Here is a 17,755-nt window from a genome sequence, read left to right as displayed (position 1 = left end):
ACATTTCATCTGCAGCGTGCCAAGCACTTTACAAAGGGGATCAGCAGCATAATTCTCATTTCCAGTTGGTGAAACAGAGGCACAGAGGGGAAGGGAGTCATCCCGCAGAGCAGTGGCAGTCGTGGGAATAGACGCAGGTCTCCCACGTCCTAGTCCAGTGCTCCGTCCACTAGGCAATGCTGCCTCCCTTAGCCCTATTGCCTCACCAATAGCTGTCCCCACTCCTGGCTTTTCTAGGAGCCACTGGAGGGAGGGCAAGTGTGGGAGGCAGCGTTTATCCCGGTCTGATTTTATTTTCAAATATTTGCTCAGTGCCATCCCCTGGGGCTGCGGCGTGCGATGTGAAAAGGTTCCTTGTTGCACTGGGGTGCTTTGCTGCAGAGCTTCCCAGACGGAAACAAGAAGCCGTTGCCCAGCGTGCCGGAGCATGACGCTGGGAGTCGGCTTAGCTCCTGCCTCCGGAGAAGCAGCCTTTCGGCCCGGGGGAGGAAGGTGCCTGTCTTGGGTGGGGGCTCAGGAGTCAAGCCGGGTGTTTGGAAGGTAAAGGAAGGAACCTAGTAACCAGATCTGGTTGGCTTGGAATGCGTTGCCGGAGAGCGGACAAATGTGTGAGACTCGGAAAATTCTGCCTGCAGGATTTTTTGGGGGGTGTGGGAGGGAGGAGGCTCTTTCATCAGCTCCCAAGGGCAGCAACTTGCTCCTGGAAGATTCTTGTTTGTGCACCGGCGGACAGGTGCCGGCGGTCACTCCGGCCGCCAGCTGGAATCCAGCCCAGGTCAGCAGTGACTGCCGGCTGGGCTCTGGCCGCTGGCTGGTCAGCGGCCGCTGGCGGCTCTCTGGACCCGTTCCCCCGCACAGAAAGTACCATTCCCGCCAGCACTAAACTCCTGTCTTTGGGGGCAGCCCAGGAGGGGGGCCACAGAGCCAGAGCTTCCCCCTCGCCCCTCGAGGCAGGTCCCGCCAGGCCAGGTCCCAGGTGCACGCTTGCAGAGGGATGGGGGAGTCTCACTCTGCTGCCGCCTGTGCTGCGTTGGTTCGCGGAGCGTGCCCTACGGCAGCGGGGACTGAGGACAGCCTGTCTCCACTCACCTCCCTCTTGGCAGGAGGCAGGTTCCCGACGTCCAGTGCACTGCCCCTCCAGCTCCAGCCCAAGCCCCTGCAGCGTGGCTCTTGCTATTCGGCGTCCCAGTGGTTTCATGCCAACATAACTCTGTCAGGCTTGTCAGACCGAGGCAAACGGATCCTGTCGGGGTCTGAACACTCTGTGGGCTAAGCTTATAAGTGGTGCTAAATGGTTTTAATACCAATAATAAACGTTTTATTAATATTGGGAGATATTTTACGAGATTCCTTTGTAACTCTTCGCAGTCTGCTTTGGACTTAACTATCTGGAGTAGTTTTGTATCATCTGCAGATTTTGCCACCTCACTGTTTTGCCCTTTTCCAGACCGTTTATGAGTATGTTGAACAGCACTGGTCCCAGTACAGACCCCTGGGGGACACCACTATTCACCTCTCTCCATTCTGAAAACCGACCATTTATTCCTACCCTTGGTTTCCTATCTTTTAACCAGTCACTGATTCAGGAAGGGACCTTCCCTCTTATCCCATGACCGCTTACTTTGCTGAAGAGCCTTTGGTGAGGGACCTTGTCAAAGGCTTTCTGGAAATCTAAGTAGACTACATCCACTGGATGGCCCTTGTCCACATGCTTGTTGGCCCCTTCAGAGAATTCTAGTAGATTACAACATAACATTTTATTCATATTTCAGAGAAAGACGCGAATAGCTTGTTTGAAAATGGCTGGGATGTTGATGTGAGTAAAAGCAGCAGCTGCACTCACAATGGCAAGGGGAAATTGCAAGGGTTGTCCCACTTCATGCAGGAGAGTGAGAGTTGATCAGGAAGAAAGTCCACTCCCCACGCACCGTGTGTTATGCTGTCTCTACGCTTTCCCCTAAAACATCTGGCTTTGGCTGCTGTCGGAGAGAGGATTTTGAATCAAATGGAACGTTGCTCCTTTCCGGGGGGGCAGTTGTTACGTTCATGTTTATGGACATATGCAGCCGATGAGGGTCTCCCTTTATAAAGAGGCATTTGTGGCGGGACTACATTCTTCCTGATGCTCATTAACGGTGGAGTTTCCACGCACATTTGCGGAGACTCAGATCTGCCTTTGAAAGGAACCTGATGTCTCGTGACTCAGTTCACAAATGCCTTGTGCATGTGGCTCATGGAAAGTCTGTCTGTCTGGGTCTGTGAATTTAGAATAAAAGTTTTGCAAGCGCATTAGTTCCTCAACAGATGATGGCTCGTTTAAGTGAGATTGGAGTGCTTGTGTCTACAGCAGCTTTTTGCTGTTGGCTGGAGGAGCGAGTAGTTTTCTTGTGGCAATGAACGGAGATGCCTTGGCTTTTGGAACGTCCCTGGACAGCAGTATATCTTCTTCAGAGTAATCTCTGTGATCTCACCACAAATAGACTTATTTACAAAGGTACTGCCAACTTAGGCCAGGCTCAGAAATTAAGGTTACATTACAGTAGGAATTTCAACCCTGACACAGGACAGCATTTAAACACCTGCTTAATTATAAGCATGTGCTTAACTGATTTCCTGAATCAGAGCCCCACTGGGCCAAATCCTGAAGTTTTTATTCAACTTTCACTTACTCCTTAGGCAACTAAAATGTTCATTGACTTGGGTGGGAATTTGCCTGCCGAATAAAACAGAGCGAGAACAACAGGCGTTAACCCAGAATTAATGCAGATGTTTTCACCTATCCTATTTTAAAAAAAGTTAATCTCTTTAAATTTGATAGCATTGGATACCCAAACACAACTGCATCCCTGCTAGTGCATGAGAGCTGGAAAGGGAAATCAAAGCTGCAGAGAGCTGGTTGGAAAAGAGGAATGTGTATTTCAAATAGATCTAATATTGAAATGTTTTGTGTGTGTGGACATTGTCATTTTGGTCAAAAACCCATTTTTTAATTAAAAAAAAAAAAATCTATATGAAGAATTTCAACCTATTCTGAAACTGGTCCTGAGCGGAAAGTGAATGGGACCTCTCCAACCTGAATGAAACGGAAAGACACAATGGAAAATCCCTCTCGGGAGGGAGGTGGGGGTGTTTGCTAGTTACAGAGAGAGCACTTCCTTATTGTTAGCTTTTTAAACCATCTTTTTTTTTTAATTTATTTCGATAGTTTCCATTTTAAACACATGCGCCAAAATCTCGTCTGTTTCATGAACGTCCAACCCTGAGCGGCCGATATTTGGAAGCTCTAACCTGGCTAGAGAGCAGAGGATTATTTTAGACGGGTTCAAAGCAGGTGCCCTCAGCTCTGGACTCTGTTAAGCCATGTCCGGGCTGACCCTTTCGTAATGCAGCAAGCAGGACCCTGGTCATTACTCATTGGGCCCATTATCCGGAGTCTCTTTCACTACTTGACTCTTTGGCCTCATAGGTCCCCTGGTGGATTTATTTTTCGCTGGAGAAAACACAGCCAATCACAAGAATGTTATCTTGGTCCTGGCCATGCAGCAGGCAGCCCAGATGCAGGCTGGGGAGGGGAGAGGACAGAGGGGAACAGCTGGGAAAGGACATTGCTCATCAGCTAATGGCTTTGCACAAGCGGTAGGGCAGAGGCAGTTCTGTGATGTGCCGGTACTTGGTGGGGCGGGTGGGATCTAATGGTTAGAGCAAGGTGCCATGAGACAAGACTCTTGGGGCCCCTTCCTGGGTCTGCTGCTGAGTCGCTGTGAGCCGGAGCAAGTCCTCTCTGCTCTCTGTGCCTCTGATTCTCCATCTGTAACCGTTAAGGCTGCGAGTTTTGTCATGGCTCCGACGTTCACGACCCGAGGTTCACGACCTAGGGTTGTTTATTTCCTAGCGCCTCACTGTTCCCGGAGCCTGCGGAGGAAGGCTGCCTCGTGAACCTTTGCCAACTGGGCCTGGTGTGCTGGAACATGGCCGAGGGACGGGGGGAGGCGGGTTTCAGTGCTCAACACGAAGAGTCCCTTATTAGACAGGTTTAATATGTTACTGCAGACGAAGAGAGTGCGTTCAAAATAACAGGACCCCAGGAGTGTGTGGCTCTCGCATGCTTTTTGCCGTTGCTGTCTCCATGACAAACAGCCGGCTCTTGTGCTAACCCTGCCCTCCTCCACGGGGGTGGGTGTGTGTGTGTGTGTGTGTGTGTGTGTGTGTTAATGGTTTCATTGTAAATCCTGGCTTTGACTTATAAAGCCCTAGATGGGGAGTGGATCCTACCTCTCTCCCCGGGATGACAAGGGTCTGAGAGGAGACTGAGGGAGTCTGTTAACAGGAGGGGAACGTAACCCTGTCCCCAGCCCATGAACGCCTCCTAGGTGGCAATCTGAATGGAGAGGATCTGGCCTCAGCCGGGCAAACGGGTGCAATGGCGGCCAGGCTTGCTATTAAGAACAGGTCCTTAGAGCTGGAGCAGTTGGGTGCAGATCTCGGCTCCCCGGACAGGTGGTGCAGGCACTGTCCTAGCAGAGCCCAGTGCACGGGTGTGGGTGGTGATGGCGTGGCAGCACCCTGAGAAGTGCAAGGGAGTCAGTCTGGCTGATCCGTGCCGCTACCGCCGCGTATCCTGCTCCGAGCTCCGATTCAGCAGCGGCTGAGGGCTGCTCATAAACCAGGGCGTTGAGCTTTTCTGACCCTCCTCGCCCTCAGCCCCTCTTCAACACCAGCCGTGCGTTTCTGCCGTGCACAAGCTGGCACTCACGAGCCTGGCGTGTGGGTAGCAAGGGGAGACCCTCCAAAGGGGCAGAGGGGCTCCCCAAAATGTGCAACGTTTCTCGGAGGCTCTGTGGCCTGCAAAATTGCACTGGGGATGGCGGGAGAACAGGCGAGCTGGTGAGATGTCAGGTACTTGTCCTGTCCGCTTAGTCTGGCTTTCAAGGCTCAAGAGGTGGTGTGGGATCTGGGAGGTTGTTATCCATCCCTCCCCAGGAGCCCCCTGGGGCCGTCCAGAGCATGCAAGGGGCTGGAACCGGAAACCCCTTCGCGTCCTGCACTAAGCCGTTTTCATCAGCTAAGGAAAACAAACTGGAGAAAGTGGCTCCTTGACTGTCAGTGGCTTTTGTTGGCGAATCTCGAGTGAGTGCTGTTTGCTTTCCAGGGAGCCGGAGCTTTTCACCAGAGCTTTCCTTCTTTGCTCTCTCCGTTTGTTCATTTCTTTCCCCCTCCCCATAGGCCGTGCGCACTCCAAGGGGCTGGAGACAGGCTCGGCTCCGGTGACAGGGGAGGAGTTAGATTTGCCTTATCTTTGTCCCTAGCAAAAGCTAGTCCACGACACAGAATTATGGAAGGACGGGGAGTGTCGGGGGGTGGGGGGGAGAGAGACACCAGCAGAGGAAACTTGCACTAGCCTTGTCTTGCTGTAGCCAATGCTGTTGGTTCCCTCACTGCCCCGGGCACTCCGCTTCCCCCGTGTCATCAGAAGCAATCGTTGGCTGAGGAGAGGAGAGTGGGGATCATGCCAGTTTGTGAGGGCATCCCCAAAATAGTCAGAGCCTTGGGGGTCACTGGCTGGCGGTGGTGCTTTGCAGACCACTGGCTGGCGAGCAGAGGAGGGCTGCGCCGGGAAAGTGCCCCAGGGCTGGAGGGAATCTGCTCCGTGTCCCAGGGCGCACGTGGGGGTGTGGGCATGGCAGGCAGAGGGCGCTTCCCTGGGAGCACATTTCCCACAGACCCACGGGTTCCGTTCGCCACCTGCCGCTGGGCCTCGGGGCCGTAGACGCAGACCGTGCCCCGCTGCTGGAATCCCGAGTGCGGTTCTGCTGGGAACACCTGGGCTTCCAGTGGCTGCTAACACACTGGAAGCAAAACGCTGCAGCTGAGAAGGAACCAAACTCCCACCGTAAACACGCGCTGGGACTGGGTGAGCTGCTTTGCCACGGGCCCGCCAGTGCCGGGGTGACCTGATGTCTGAGGTTGTGACCTTGCATGCATGTGTAATTCTCACCAGGTCTGTTCTGCCCTGGTCCCTGCTTGAGAAAGAGCCTCCTTAGATCATATTGTTGGGGACAGATGCTGGGGGAAGGAGCAGGAGCCCCCTCAGATAAGGATCGATTGGGTTGTGAAAGCAGCTACCGCTGCAATTAAAATCTGGACTAATCTCGGCCTGGGACCCTTGAGTTCTGGACCAACTTTTCGGTGAGGCGTAAATCCGAACTCTCAGGAGGTGCCGGTCGCGGTGGCTGGTTCGGGACAGGGCCGCGTGTGTTAGCAAGCCGTCGGTTTCAGGCAGTTCCAGTTGAGGGAGCCTTTGTTGGAGCAGGGCTGCGGTGTCTCTGCTCAGGGCTGGTCTGAGTTTGGGTTTATAGACCCCCGGCTGGGGGAGATGAACACTTCAGTGGGTAGAGGGACGACTCAGTTGGTTAAATTAGACAAGCCAGACGCCAGGCTCTGCAGAGTTTTGGTCCCAGGCCATGGTAGGTGCCAGCTGCCTCTGCAGCCCAGCCTGCCCAGAAAAGAGCTGCACTCGCTGGAGCTGCCGGCTCTGCAGCCTGGGCCCTTTGAAGAAGGGCAGGGCTCAGCCTAGTGCAAACCGAAGTCCAGTAAAACTGGAGCTTTTACTGCGTGCGCATATTTCTGCTGATTATTTTTGCCTGGGGCCTCTCCAGGGCCGGCGCGTTGGGGAGGAAATGGTGAGACGTGGCAGGCCTGGAATCCCAGCCTGCTGCGGTTTCTCAAGCCTTTGACTTGTGGAACCAATTTGAAGGCGAGCGGGGCTGCTTGTCATTTCCTCTCCCCTCCTCCAGCAGGGTCCCGAGGCTCTGCGCACACAGCAGTGCCCGGTGGCGGCTCCTCATTAACACAGGATACAGCCCAGCATCTCACACCGCCAGCCGCTCCCTAATTGCTACAAAAGGGGAAAGGGGGGAGTGAGCAGGGGATGGTGGGCAGTGCCGTGGGGTGGGGCAGCTGCTAATTGACTGGGTGGGTGTTCCATTCCCTGCGCTGGCCCTGTCCGTCTCCTGCCTCCAGCTCCTCAGAGCCCCCCGTTTCCATCTGGAAAGCCTGAGATTCCCCTTCCCTGACCCCACTTGGGTCTCCTGGTGCTTCAGGGGTTGCTTGTACCCTTGGCAGGGGTTTCAATTTATACCTAACTCAGGAGAGTGAGAGTCAGCTGCAAGGAAAGGTTCATGCGCCTAGAGTGCGACAGGGGCAGCTAAAGAAATGCTCAGAAGCTGGCTGTGTGTGTGAGGCCCCAACCAGGGATCGGGGTCTCGTGCTCGGTGCTGTACAAACACGTAATGGAATGAGAGTCCCTGCCCCAAAGAGCTTCCAATCTGAGTGCATGGTGAGAGATAGCAAGTAGTTGCAACAGAGGGGGTGGAGTACCAGGTCAGAGGGATACAACTGTGGTTGGAATAGCAAGCAGTAGTCAGAGCACACAGGCGTACACACGTAAGAACGGCCAGGCTGGGTCAGACCAATGGTCCTTCTAGCCCAGCGTCCTGTCTTCCGACAGTGGCCAATGCCAGGTGCTTCAGAGGGAACAAACAGAACGGAACAATTATCAAGAGACCCATCCCCTGTTGGCCAGTCCCAGCTCCTGGCAGTCAGATGCTTAGGGACACCCGGAGTGTGGGATTGTGGCCCTCACAATCTTGGCTAATCCCCACTGATGGACCTTTCCTCCAGAAACTTACCGAATTCTTTTTTGAGCCCTGTTATAGTTTTGGCCTTCACAACATCCCCTGGCAGCGATTTCCACAGGTGACTGTGCGCTGTGTGAAGAAGTCCTTCCTTAGGTTTGTTTTAAACCTGCTGCCTATTCATTTCATTGGGTGACCCCCTTCGGTTCTCCTGTTATGTGGAGGAGTAAATAACACTTCCCTACGCTTTTTCCACACCATCCATGATGGCTCCCATCAGTCGTCTCACTTCCAAGATGAAAAGTCCCAGGCGTTTTAATCTCATCTCATATGGAAGCTGTTCCACGCCCTTAATAATTTTTGTTACCCGTCTCTGTACCTTTTCCAGTTCTAATATATCCTTTTTGAGACGGGCTGATTAGAACTGCACGCAGTATTCAAGGTGTAGGCATACCATGGCTTTAGATAGCGGCATTATGATATTTACTTCTTATTATCTTTCTAATGGTTTCCTTTCCTAATGGTTCCTTACATTGTTCGCTTTTTCGACTGCCTCTGCACACTGAGGGGGTGTTTTCCAAGAACTATCCGCAATGACTCCCGAGATCTCTTTCTTGAGTGGTAACAGCTTATTCAGACCCCGTAGTTTTGCATGTATCGTTGGGATTATGTTTTCCATCGTGCATTACTTTGTACTTATCAATGTGGACTTTCATCTGACATTTTGCTGTCCACTCACCCAGGTTTGTGAGATCCCTTTGCAACCCTTCGCAGTCTGCTTTGGACTTAACTATCTTGAGTAATTTTGTATCATCTTCAAATTTTCCCCCCTCCCTGTTTAGCCCTTTTTTCCAGATCATTTATGAATACGCTGGTCCTAGCACAGATCCCTGGGGGACACCCCTATTTACCTCTCTCCGCTGTGAAGACTGAGCATTTATTCCTCCCCTTTGTTCCCTGTCCTTTAACCAGTTACTGATCCAGGAGAGGACCTTCCCTCTTATCCCATGACTGCTTACTTTGCCTCAGAGCTCTTGGGGAGGGACCTTGTCAAAGGCTTCCTGAAAGTCCAAGTACACTATATCCACTGGATCACCCTTGTCAACGTTTGTTGACCCCCCCACACTCTCATGTAGGGGAGAGTGTGGGTGCATACATGTATATCTCTTCCTACTTGGTCCTGAAATGTTCCCCGCTGTATTTATTTTTCATGTATTTGTTAAGAGGCCTTTCTGGCCCGAAGATGGACTGGTGGGAAGAGAGGAGTTGGACCCCACGAGGCCTTGCTTGTTCCTGACAAACCTCTGCCTAATAAATGGGCTGGAGAAACCCAAACAAAATCTGGAGACATCCACATACGCGCTGGGTTTTCTTAGGGGGAACTAATGGAGTCTGTGCCCTGATCTCTGCCTTCAGCACACACACAGCAGCCATTCAGCCACGCTGGAGAAACAGCCTTTATATAAACAGCACTGACTTCAAACATCAATAAGCCCTCCCTGCCTTTGGTAACTGAGCCTCTCCAGCCCGTGCTGAGGCATTTTTCCCCTTTGCTTTTAAAGCCTGTGTGCTCCCGTGTACACACACACAGACCAGCCCACTGGGAAAACACAGAGCTTCATCTTCTGTGTTTCTTTCATTCCTGGTGGAAACGGTCTCGGCGTGTTCTGACTGCATGCGTCTCTGACAGGCTTAGAACCGCCTTGTAGGAACGTAGGAATTGCCAGGTAGGATCAGCCCAGTGGTCTTTCTGCGCTGGCACCAGATGCTTCATAGGAAGAAACCCTGCAGTCTCAGTGATGGGAGAACCTGCCCCAGAGAAGTTTCCTCCTGACCCTCATTAGTTAGGGTAGTGCATGCCCTGCAGCAGGGGGTCTGTAGCCATCCTGTTAATGTTGAACACTCACTGTTACAATACTGGATATTCTGTTCTCCATATAAGTGTCTAGTCCCATTTTGAATCCTGCTAAATTCTCAGCCTCCATGGGATCTTGTGGCAGTGAGTTCCACAGGGTAACGGTGGCCTTTTGCAAACTATTTCCTTTTATCACGTTGTTAAATGTGCTGCCTTTCCATATCACTGAGTGCCCCTCATTCTTGTGTTAGGACAGGGTGCGGAGGAGTTCCCTTGTTGCTTTCTCCCCGTGAGCATCTCCCTGCCCTCCGGGTTCCCAGCTCCCCTCCCCTGCCGCACTTCTTAACTAAGGCTTCATTTTAGCTCAAATGAGTGCGGCTTCCCTTCTCTGCAAAGTCCCTCAGCTGCCCTGAGGCCCCATATCCAGCGAGAGCAGGCCCTTCCCGGAGTGTTTCAGCAGCGCGACTCAAATGCTTTATAAACAGGAAATGAATTGAACGTGAACCACCCCGGAGGGCTGAACGCTCTCCACTCATGGCGCGAAGGTATTGGACCACCAGGGAGTGTTATCTGTAGGTTGCAGATGGGCAAACTGAGGCACAGAGAGGTGAGGTGACTTGCCCAGGAGCGTGTAATGAGTGTGTGGCAGAGCCGGGAATAGACCCCAGAGGTCGTAACTCCCAGCCCCAGTGGGGAGGTACCAGAGAGTTGCAGAACGCTGGATCAGGGCCTGGCCTACATCTGAGTGTGTTTCTGGGAGCCGGGTGGAAGGCAGGGGGGAGCCAGGCGCGTTCCAGGAGAGGGAACTCCATAAAAAACAACTCCATTCTGCTCTTCCCAGCACTGGGGTGAGACGGGGAGCGAGGGGCTATAGTTCTGCTACCTCAGCGGCATGAGAGTGGCCTTCTAGCCTTCTGGGGCTCTGTAATGCAGCTGCTATCCCCTCCACCGGCAGTAACCCTGACCCCTCCTGCTGCTGCCCTGCCCTCAAACAGCTGGAGCCTGCGGTGCTTTTCCTAAACAGCTAATTGTCCCCCACTTCCTCCGCCGCCCTCCAGCCTCCCCTAGGAGCGGCCTCCTCTCCTGCAAACCAGACCGAGCAGCTCCTGCCCCTGCTGCCTCCGCGGTGTAGAAGCCCGGTTGCGTGGGGATCGGAGCTGGATTTCCAGCATGCGTTCCCACGGCCCCACAGCTTTCAGTGCCACAGACCTGCCGTGCGGGGAGCGGCGAGTTGCTCAAATCTCTCTGGGCGCTGTTTTGCGGGGTGAGGACGCCCAGCACTGGAGGGGGGAGGCTGAACTGGGTAAAGACCTTTGGGTGCTTCGTGGGAACGAAATAACGGAGTCTGTGTTCTTAGCCCCTCCTCAAAGACGGCTCATGGTCCCTGTTTGGAGCGGCAGCGAGTCGCGCCTCCCCTGTGGCGCACACTGCTCCTGGAGGCGGCTTGTTCTCCTTTCTGGTGCGGCGCGAGCGGTGTAGCGAGCTGGAAAAGGCCCACGCTGCCTTGGGTGGCCAAAGCCTGCGCTGGTCTGCTCCCGTCCGCACGCCACGTGACTGCTGGGTTAGGAGTTGAGGCAAAATTCTGTAGGCATCATCGTGGGTAGCCAGCGGGGCCCCTCCAGGACTGAGGCTGGCGTGGTGCCGGGGGACCGCGGAGTGGCACGCACGCCCTGTGTAAATCTGATGCCGATCCCCGCTGACACCCCCAACATGAGCAACGCCAGGCTGGGCAGTTTTTCCTTCCTGCGCAGAAGAAATGTCAGATGGTTTCGTTTATGCCCGAGAGCAAGCGCGAGGCTCGGCTGCGAAGCCCTCCCCGCCGCCCTGCCAAAGACAGGCAGCCTTTAAACCGCCTCCCATGCCAGCTGCGTCTGTCTCCAGGCGGCAAGGTGTGTGTTTACCTTGCTGCTGGGAACGTGCTCCCACTTCCCGTCTGAGAGCATCTCCCCGCTCTCCCTGCTCCCAAACTAGCACCCCAGGGCTCTCGTTTGTCCAGGCATTAGCTCTCTAGGAGAAGGACTTGGACCGTGCGTGTTTCGTTGTGTACGGTGTGTGGGGGTTGGTCACGAGAGACTGCCCCAAAGTGCGCTCGGGGCTTCACAGGGTGCCTGGGAAGCAAAGCGTCGCCTGGCCCGAGGGAGCGTAGAGGGGGTCTGCACGAGACAGCAGGCCGGGCCCGGGGTACAGACAGCAGACTGCTGGCGTGTGCCTGTCTCGGGGCGCTGTGGGCTGCATTAATTCAGAACACCCAGATCCGAAGGAGCGAGCGTGCAGGAAGGTCCTTGACATAACTGGCTGTGACCATCCCTGGAGAGGAACGTCAGGCGGGGAGGGTTGCAGGGGCTGGGCGGAATAGGGGGCATGGATGTTCTGCTCTGGCTGGACAGTCTTGTTCTGAAGCATCAGGAACAAATCCCCGGGTGACTCTTTGCCCTGGGGAGCAGCAGTCTAACCCCAGGCCCTGTTAAACATCTTTATGTCCGTGGTGCTCTCACGGTGGTGCCGTGGGCAGAGACTCTTACAGTGGCCAAGATTTTAATGTCTCCTTGCCTGTCCCTGTGTCTGCGGTGTCTTCTAGCCCGTCCTGCAGCCTGGCTTTCAGTGCCTAGTACTGGGACCCGTGGCAGCGACGTCTCCTGTTTGGCAGGGGGCAGGTCTGCACCGCTTCTGTTACCGCTGTAGCTGTGGGAAGCCGGCATACGTGAGCCGTGCAGCCTGCTCGTGCGGACGCCGTCACACCGGTATAAAAGTTCAGCTTCTCCCGGCTGTCGCCTGCCAGGCAACTTCATCCCGGCATCACTGTGGCTGCGGGGGCTGCTGTCCTGGGGACGGCTTGCTGAGCCCCCACTGCTGAGCTCCTGGCTCGAGACCGAAGCGCAGCCGTCTTGGCCAGACGGAAAGTTCCACCTGTGAGACCTGCAGCGGCTGCAGGTCGTGGCCCGAGGCCTCGTGGTGGAGCGCACAGGGCTGACGCCTGGCTCTCGAATGCGGTAGGGCTTCCCCTCCGGGCAGCTTCTGACCGATGAGATGAGATCCAAAGGTGACAGCGGGGACGTTCCTTAGCTGCCCCTCTCTCCCGCCTGTCATCCCAAGGAGAGCACGGCGGCTTTCTGCCCGCCCAGAAAGAGCATCCTCCCTCTGCTTCCTTTCCTCGCTGGTGCTGTAACCTTACGGTGCAGCTGCCATTGCTCCCCAGAGCCTGACAGCCGCCTGTGCCGGGCAAGCCATCAGCTGTGCCGTGGGCCAGGCAGCCCCTACAACTGCTCAGGGTCTCCCCGAGGGGCTCCTTCTCTCTGCTCAGTGCAGGAGGGGGGATTCAGGTCCTGCTAGCTTCTTGTGTCTGCGTTTTCCCAGCGCGGCCTCTCTCCTTTCTCCCTGCCCTGCCCTCCAGTTCCCTCTTGCAGGACAGCGATCTGCCCGTTAGCAAACACCAGCCCCAGGGGTCTCTTGAAAGGCCGAGGAGATGGAGCGCTCAGGGGGGCGGGGGACCCTGGGTGCTGCGGCAGCTAAAGGCCCGGTGGCTGACTGGTGGCCCTTTTGGCAAAAGGTTGCATCTGCAAGTGCTAATTGCTGCTAACGAGCTGCTAGCTGAATGGGGGGGTGCTCGTTCCTTTCCCCTCGCCTCCTTTCACCCAGGCTGGCTGCCGGTCCTCAGCCCGAGCCGGAGGGAGGGCCCCCTTTGTGGTCAGCTGAACTGTTTACTTTGGGATAAAGCCTCGGAGCCGAGCGGCTGAGAGGCCTGGGCGCTGGGATCCGGGCTGGGGGGCGACCCGCCAAGGGCACGAAGGAGGTTAAAGCCAAGTGCCTCCCCTACGTGCAGAACGGCCCCGGGTGACCCCTTACAGCCCCGTGGGGTGTCCCGGACTGTGACAGCATCGGACGCAGGGAGACAGACCCGGGGCTGCTACGGGAGCGAGGGGAGTGGGGAGAGGAACTGGGAAGGACTGACTCCTCCGAGAGCTGTCTCCGGTTGAGTTCAGTTAGCCGGGGCCTCCTGGCAGGCTGGCAGGGAGCCTGCGCCGCGTAGTCTCAGGCTGCGGGGCGTTTCTGAGCCGCATCGGAGCAGCCTCAGGGCTCTCTCCTCTTTCAGGGACATGACAGTGACCCGTTCTGCGGCGTGGGCTGGGTGTGTGGGCGTCGAGGGCCGCCGCGCCGGCGGAGCTGGGAGACGCGGGCAGGCGGGGATGGGCGTCTGGCTTCCCCTCCGGAAGGAGCGTGTTCCCTTGGCTCCAGAAGCTGCTTGCGGGGGACGGATGCTCAGGGACTTGGACAGTCTCAAGCTCTCGTTCCCTCAGCTGTTGAATGAGAATCGTGTGTTATGCATGGCCTTGGCAGGCCCCCCAGCCCAGTGCCCCCTTCCCTGCCCCCTCGGGGGACCCCTCGCCCTCCTCCCGACCCCCAGGCTGCTGCCTCTTCCTCGGGAACGCACGGACCCCACGCCTTCGTTCTGCCAGGGCCCCGGGCTCCTCTGGCCTCCATCGCTCCCACGGCCCTGCTAAGACCACCGTCTCCCCTGCCCAGCAGGACATGTCTCTCCCCTCCTCACGTCCCTCTCCAGGCCCCCACTGGCCCAGCGTGTGCGCCTCAGCCCGGCTGTCGAGATCCTGCGTCCTGGCCCCTCCGCCCCCTACAGACACACTCGGCGGGTTGGCAGACCCCATTTCCTATCCCCCCCGCCCCAACACATGCTTTACCGCCCCATAAGTCTCCTCTTTCCGCTCCCACCTGCGCTGCCTTCCACTCGGCCCCCCAGGGGTGGAACGGCCGCATGGTCCCAGCACAGCAGGTCCCCGCCCTCCTCATTTCAACCCCCCTGTGTCCGGGCCCCCCTGCCTGGTCAGGAGAGAAACGGAGCCTGAGTCTCTCTTCGTGCCGCCCCCCAGCCTCTCGTCTCCCCACGCTAGCTCCCTCTGGCACTCCTCATCCTCCCCGCCCCTGTGCATGCTCACTGCCCCCTGCTCCCCCCCACTCCCCCTCCCCTCAGGCGCCCCCTCGCCCCCTGCCCATCTCGCCTCCCCCGGCAGCGTCTCCCTGCCCCTTGGCCCTGTCGCGGTTTCGAGAAGGGGGGTGCTGCTGAGGAAAGCTGCTGATGGGCCGTGACTGTCGTTATCAGGCTGGGTGATCGAACGGTCCCTTCTGGCCGTAAACATGGCAGGCTACGACTTCTCAGCGCGTACGTGGCGGTGGCTGCAGGTTTGTCCCCCCCACATCTGGCTGTGGCTAACGAAGCTGCCCCTCCCGCCCCTCTCCAGACCACACACCCAGTCCCGCCGGTCATTCAGGGACTTGCTGCTTGTTTAACTCAGGTTGAATAACCTCCCTTTCTTTTCCCCCCACAGGCTTTTGAGTAACAACAAGATAACGGCGCTGAAGAATGGCTCTTTCTTCGGACTGCACGCTCTGGAGAAACTGTGAGTCCCGGCTGGGCCACTGTGAGCGCTGAGCCGCTCTGGGCGCCTAATGAGGCCCTGGGAAATTAGTGACCAAAGCAGAGCAGAAATGACATGGGAGTGGAGGAGGGAGGGGAGATTTTAGCTGCTGTGGAGGGGAAGGGGGGAAGGGGAAATGCTCGGAGCTGGGGGTTTTGGCAATGACATTAAATACACAGCCCAGTGCAATTTGCTTCTCGTTGTCGCTATAAAAATGGAGAAAATTGCACTTACGGCTCCGCCGCACTGGCTGACGGGAGCCTGGGGGACAGCTGGTGACTGTCACCCTGCGAGGGATTCGGTCTGTGTCTTTCTCCTCATGAAAACGGGTGCGTCTGAGCGTGCCATGTGACCCCTGGCCCGCTCGGTGGCTAACGTCACTGTGCATGGGATGGCGGTGGGGGTGAGTGGCCGAAGGGCAGCGTCTTTCCTCTCTCGGTTGCTGGTTAAAGCCCAGCCCGTGGACGGGAAGGGGTCACCCCGTCACCACCGTGGTGGCCTGTGCGACGCGACTTTGGACGGGCTGAGCCCAGTTCCGAGCAGGCCCTGCAGACACCAGCAGCGCAATCGGAGCAAACTGCCCCGTCGGCTCGCAGCCTCTGCCCAGAGGCCCAGGAGACGGGGTGCCCCTCTGCCCTCCACTGGCGCTCGCCAGGATCGGCGTGAGGAGCGTTGGCCGAGCTTGCCCCAAGTGGCTAGTGGTTTTTGGCACCCACCTTTGAGATGCCTTGAAGCCACCTGGTTTTCAGATTCCTTTAAGGCTTCTCCAGTTGGGTGCCCGAGAACCCCCCAGTGTGCGCATGCGTGAGCGAGACCGAGGGGGGGTGAGGAAGTTTGTCTTGGTTCTTGGCTGTCCGTCTCCCACCTTCAGCCAGCCCTAAATCTCCATGCTCCAGACCCAGGACTCCCCCCAGCGGCGTTCGCAGCACTGCACCCCTATGTGGAAAGTGAGCACTTCTGATGGAGAATGCAGCCGCCACGCTGGCGCAGCACAGAGGGTGTCGGGGGAAAGAGCCCGACCCTGTCTCAGAGAGTGAAGAGAGGTTCTCTCGGGGACTCCAGGAAATGAGTTTCACTGCAGCAGCTTGTTGGAAATCCACGTTTGGGCTGGACGTGTCTGAGGGGGGCATCAGTTTGCGGGGTCCTGTGTGAAAAGCGACATTGTCCCTCGAACAAAGTCAACTTTCTTATCTCTCTGTGAAAGGCATCTCTATGGTGGGAGCCTTTAATAAGGGGAGATTTATGGCCCCCATATGGATTTGATCTGTAGGTATGCAGGAGAGGGGTCCGGCACACTGAGGGGGTTTTGTTCCCAAACGCTGCCTTTCTGAAAGACTCCTGCATTCCAGCAGCGAATCGGGGACTCTGGCTTGATGTATGGAGTGAGATTGAAAGTGCAGCCTGTGCTCTGTGTCCCCGAGGGCAGCTGAGATTCCCTCGCAGGGTCTGGAGAGACTGGAGCTGTAAGCAGCTGTCACGTGGATGAGGATCCGTCCCATGCTCCCCAAGCCCCGGCCTGGAAGTTCACTGTGGGGAAGACGACGATAAGGATGCTGGGTCTCCATCCCTGCTGGGAAGCTGGACTGCAGTGTCTCTAAAAGCAGAAATAAGCAACGTTTGAGTCAAATAATCACTCGTGGGGGGGAGAAAAGGCATCGTGATTTCAGGGCTCGGTCAGCATCACGGTGTCCATGCGGGACACACATGTATTTTACATACGTGTTACTGTGGGACCGGTTCCCCTGGCAGCTCCGTGCTGTGAGGGTGTTCCGGGATCCCCCGGCACAGTTTCGAAACACAGGGCTCTGCCACGCCACGCGTGGCCAATACGTTCCTTCTCTCTCACTGCAGTGAGCTTGTTGGTTGTCACTCCCCGCCCCAGAGGAGGCTGCATTTCTCAAAGGTGTGATATGGTAGATCCATTGCCTTGAGGTCCTTTGGGAATGAAATGCACTATCGGGGTAGGTCTGACATGATATCTGACCAGTCCAGAGTTCCCTGGTTGTAGGGGGGTGTGTATAACATACATGGAAGAAGGCTCCAGCATCCTGCGGGGAATCAGGAGCAGCTGGACTGATAAGAAAGTTGATGACGATACCCACTTACTGCTTTCGTCCACGGAACTCCGTGATCTACAGATGGTAACTAGCCCCGTTGCCAGGCCAGTATTCTCATTGTTTTTGACGGGTGGGGAAATCGTGGCGGGTAGGCTAAGCAACGTGCCTCGCTTAGAGCTCACAGCGAGACAGCCGTAGAGCTGGTAACGGAACAGAACCCGGGTGTCGTGGCTGGTCAGCCCCTTGCTCTGCATCCCCAGACCCACGTGCCTTCCCGGCGCCGGTAGTAGAACACCCGGGAACTGGTGCTGTCTGTAACACCTGGCCAGGCCCTTGCTTCTGTGCGGATGAGTCCTGGAGAACGAGGAGCGGTAACTAACCCATGTCCGGGCTCTGGCCGTGGGACTGGGTCGGTGAAATCTGGGCCCTTGCAAATCTCTCTTGCTGGGCAGTGTAGGTTATTTGGCTTGAAGCAAAGGCTTGAACCAGATGCCAGTCCCTGCAGCCCCTCCCCTAACTCCCACACGCTTTGGTGATGTGCTTTAAATGGCCCCACTGCTCTTTCCGCCTCCTGGACTTTCGGCAGCCCACCCCTCCGCCCTTCTCGCTGCTGAAAGAAAAGCTTGGTTCGGGTCTGCTTTTTCCTGCACAAAGCGGTGCAGGTAGCAGAGCCTTGTCCGGGGGGCGGAGAGAAGAGAGGCGTGTGGAGGAGGAAAAAGGGGGAAAGGAGGATTTGATGTTGAGGAAAGGCCATAGAAGAGAGGGCTAGTGTACTGTGTC

General features: G+C 56.3%; 1 protein-coding gene across 1 annotated transcript in view; it reads left to right on the top strand.

Moving 5' to 3' along the window:
• Positions 1 to 17,755, top strand: part of ADGRA2 (adhesion G protein-coupled receptor A2) — a 75,056-nt gene that overhangs the window by 17,850 nt on the left and 39,451 nt on the right. The window contains exon 2 of the mRNA XM_067568426.1: positions 14,829 to 14,900. Within this exon, the coding sequence (XP_067424527.1) occupies positions 14,829 to 14,900 (72 nt within the window). The remainder of the gene's footprint in view (positions 1 to 14,828; positions 14,901 to 17,755) is intronic.

The sequence above is a fragment of the Emydura macquarii genome, unplaced genomic scaffold (genome assembly GCF_026122565.2).
Source record: "Emydura macquarii macquarii isolate MOO-44397 ecotype Brisbane River unplaced genomic scaffold, CSIRO-AGI_Emac_v2 contig_2894, whole genome shotgun sequence".
Taxonomy (NCBI): Eukaryota; Metazoa; Chordata; order Testudines; family Chelidae; genus Emydura; species Emydura macquarii.
This window is presented reverse-complemented; position numbering and strand designations above follow the sequence as displayed.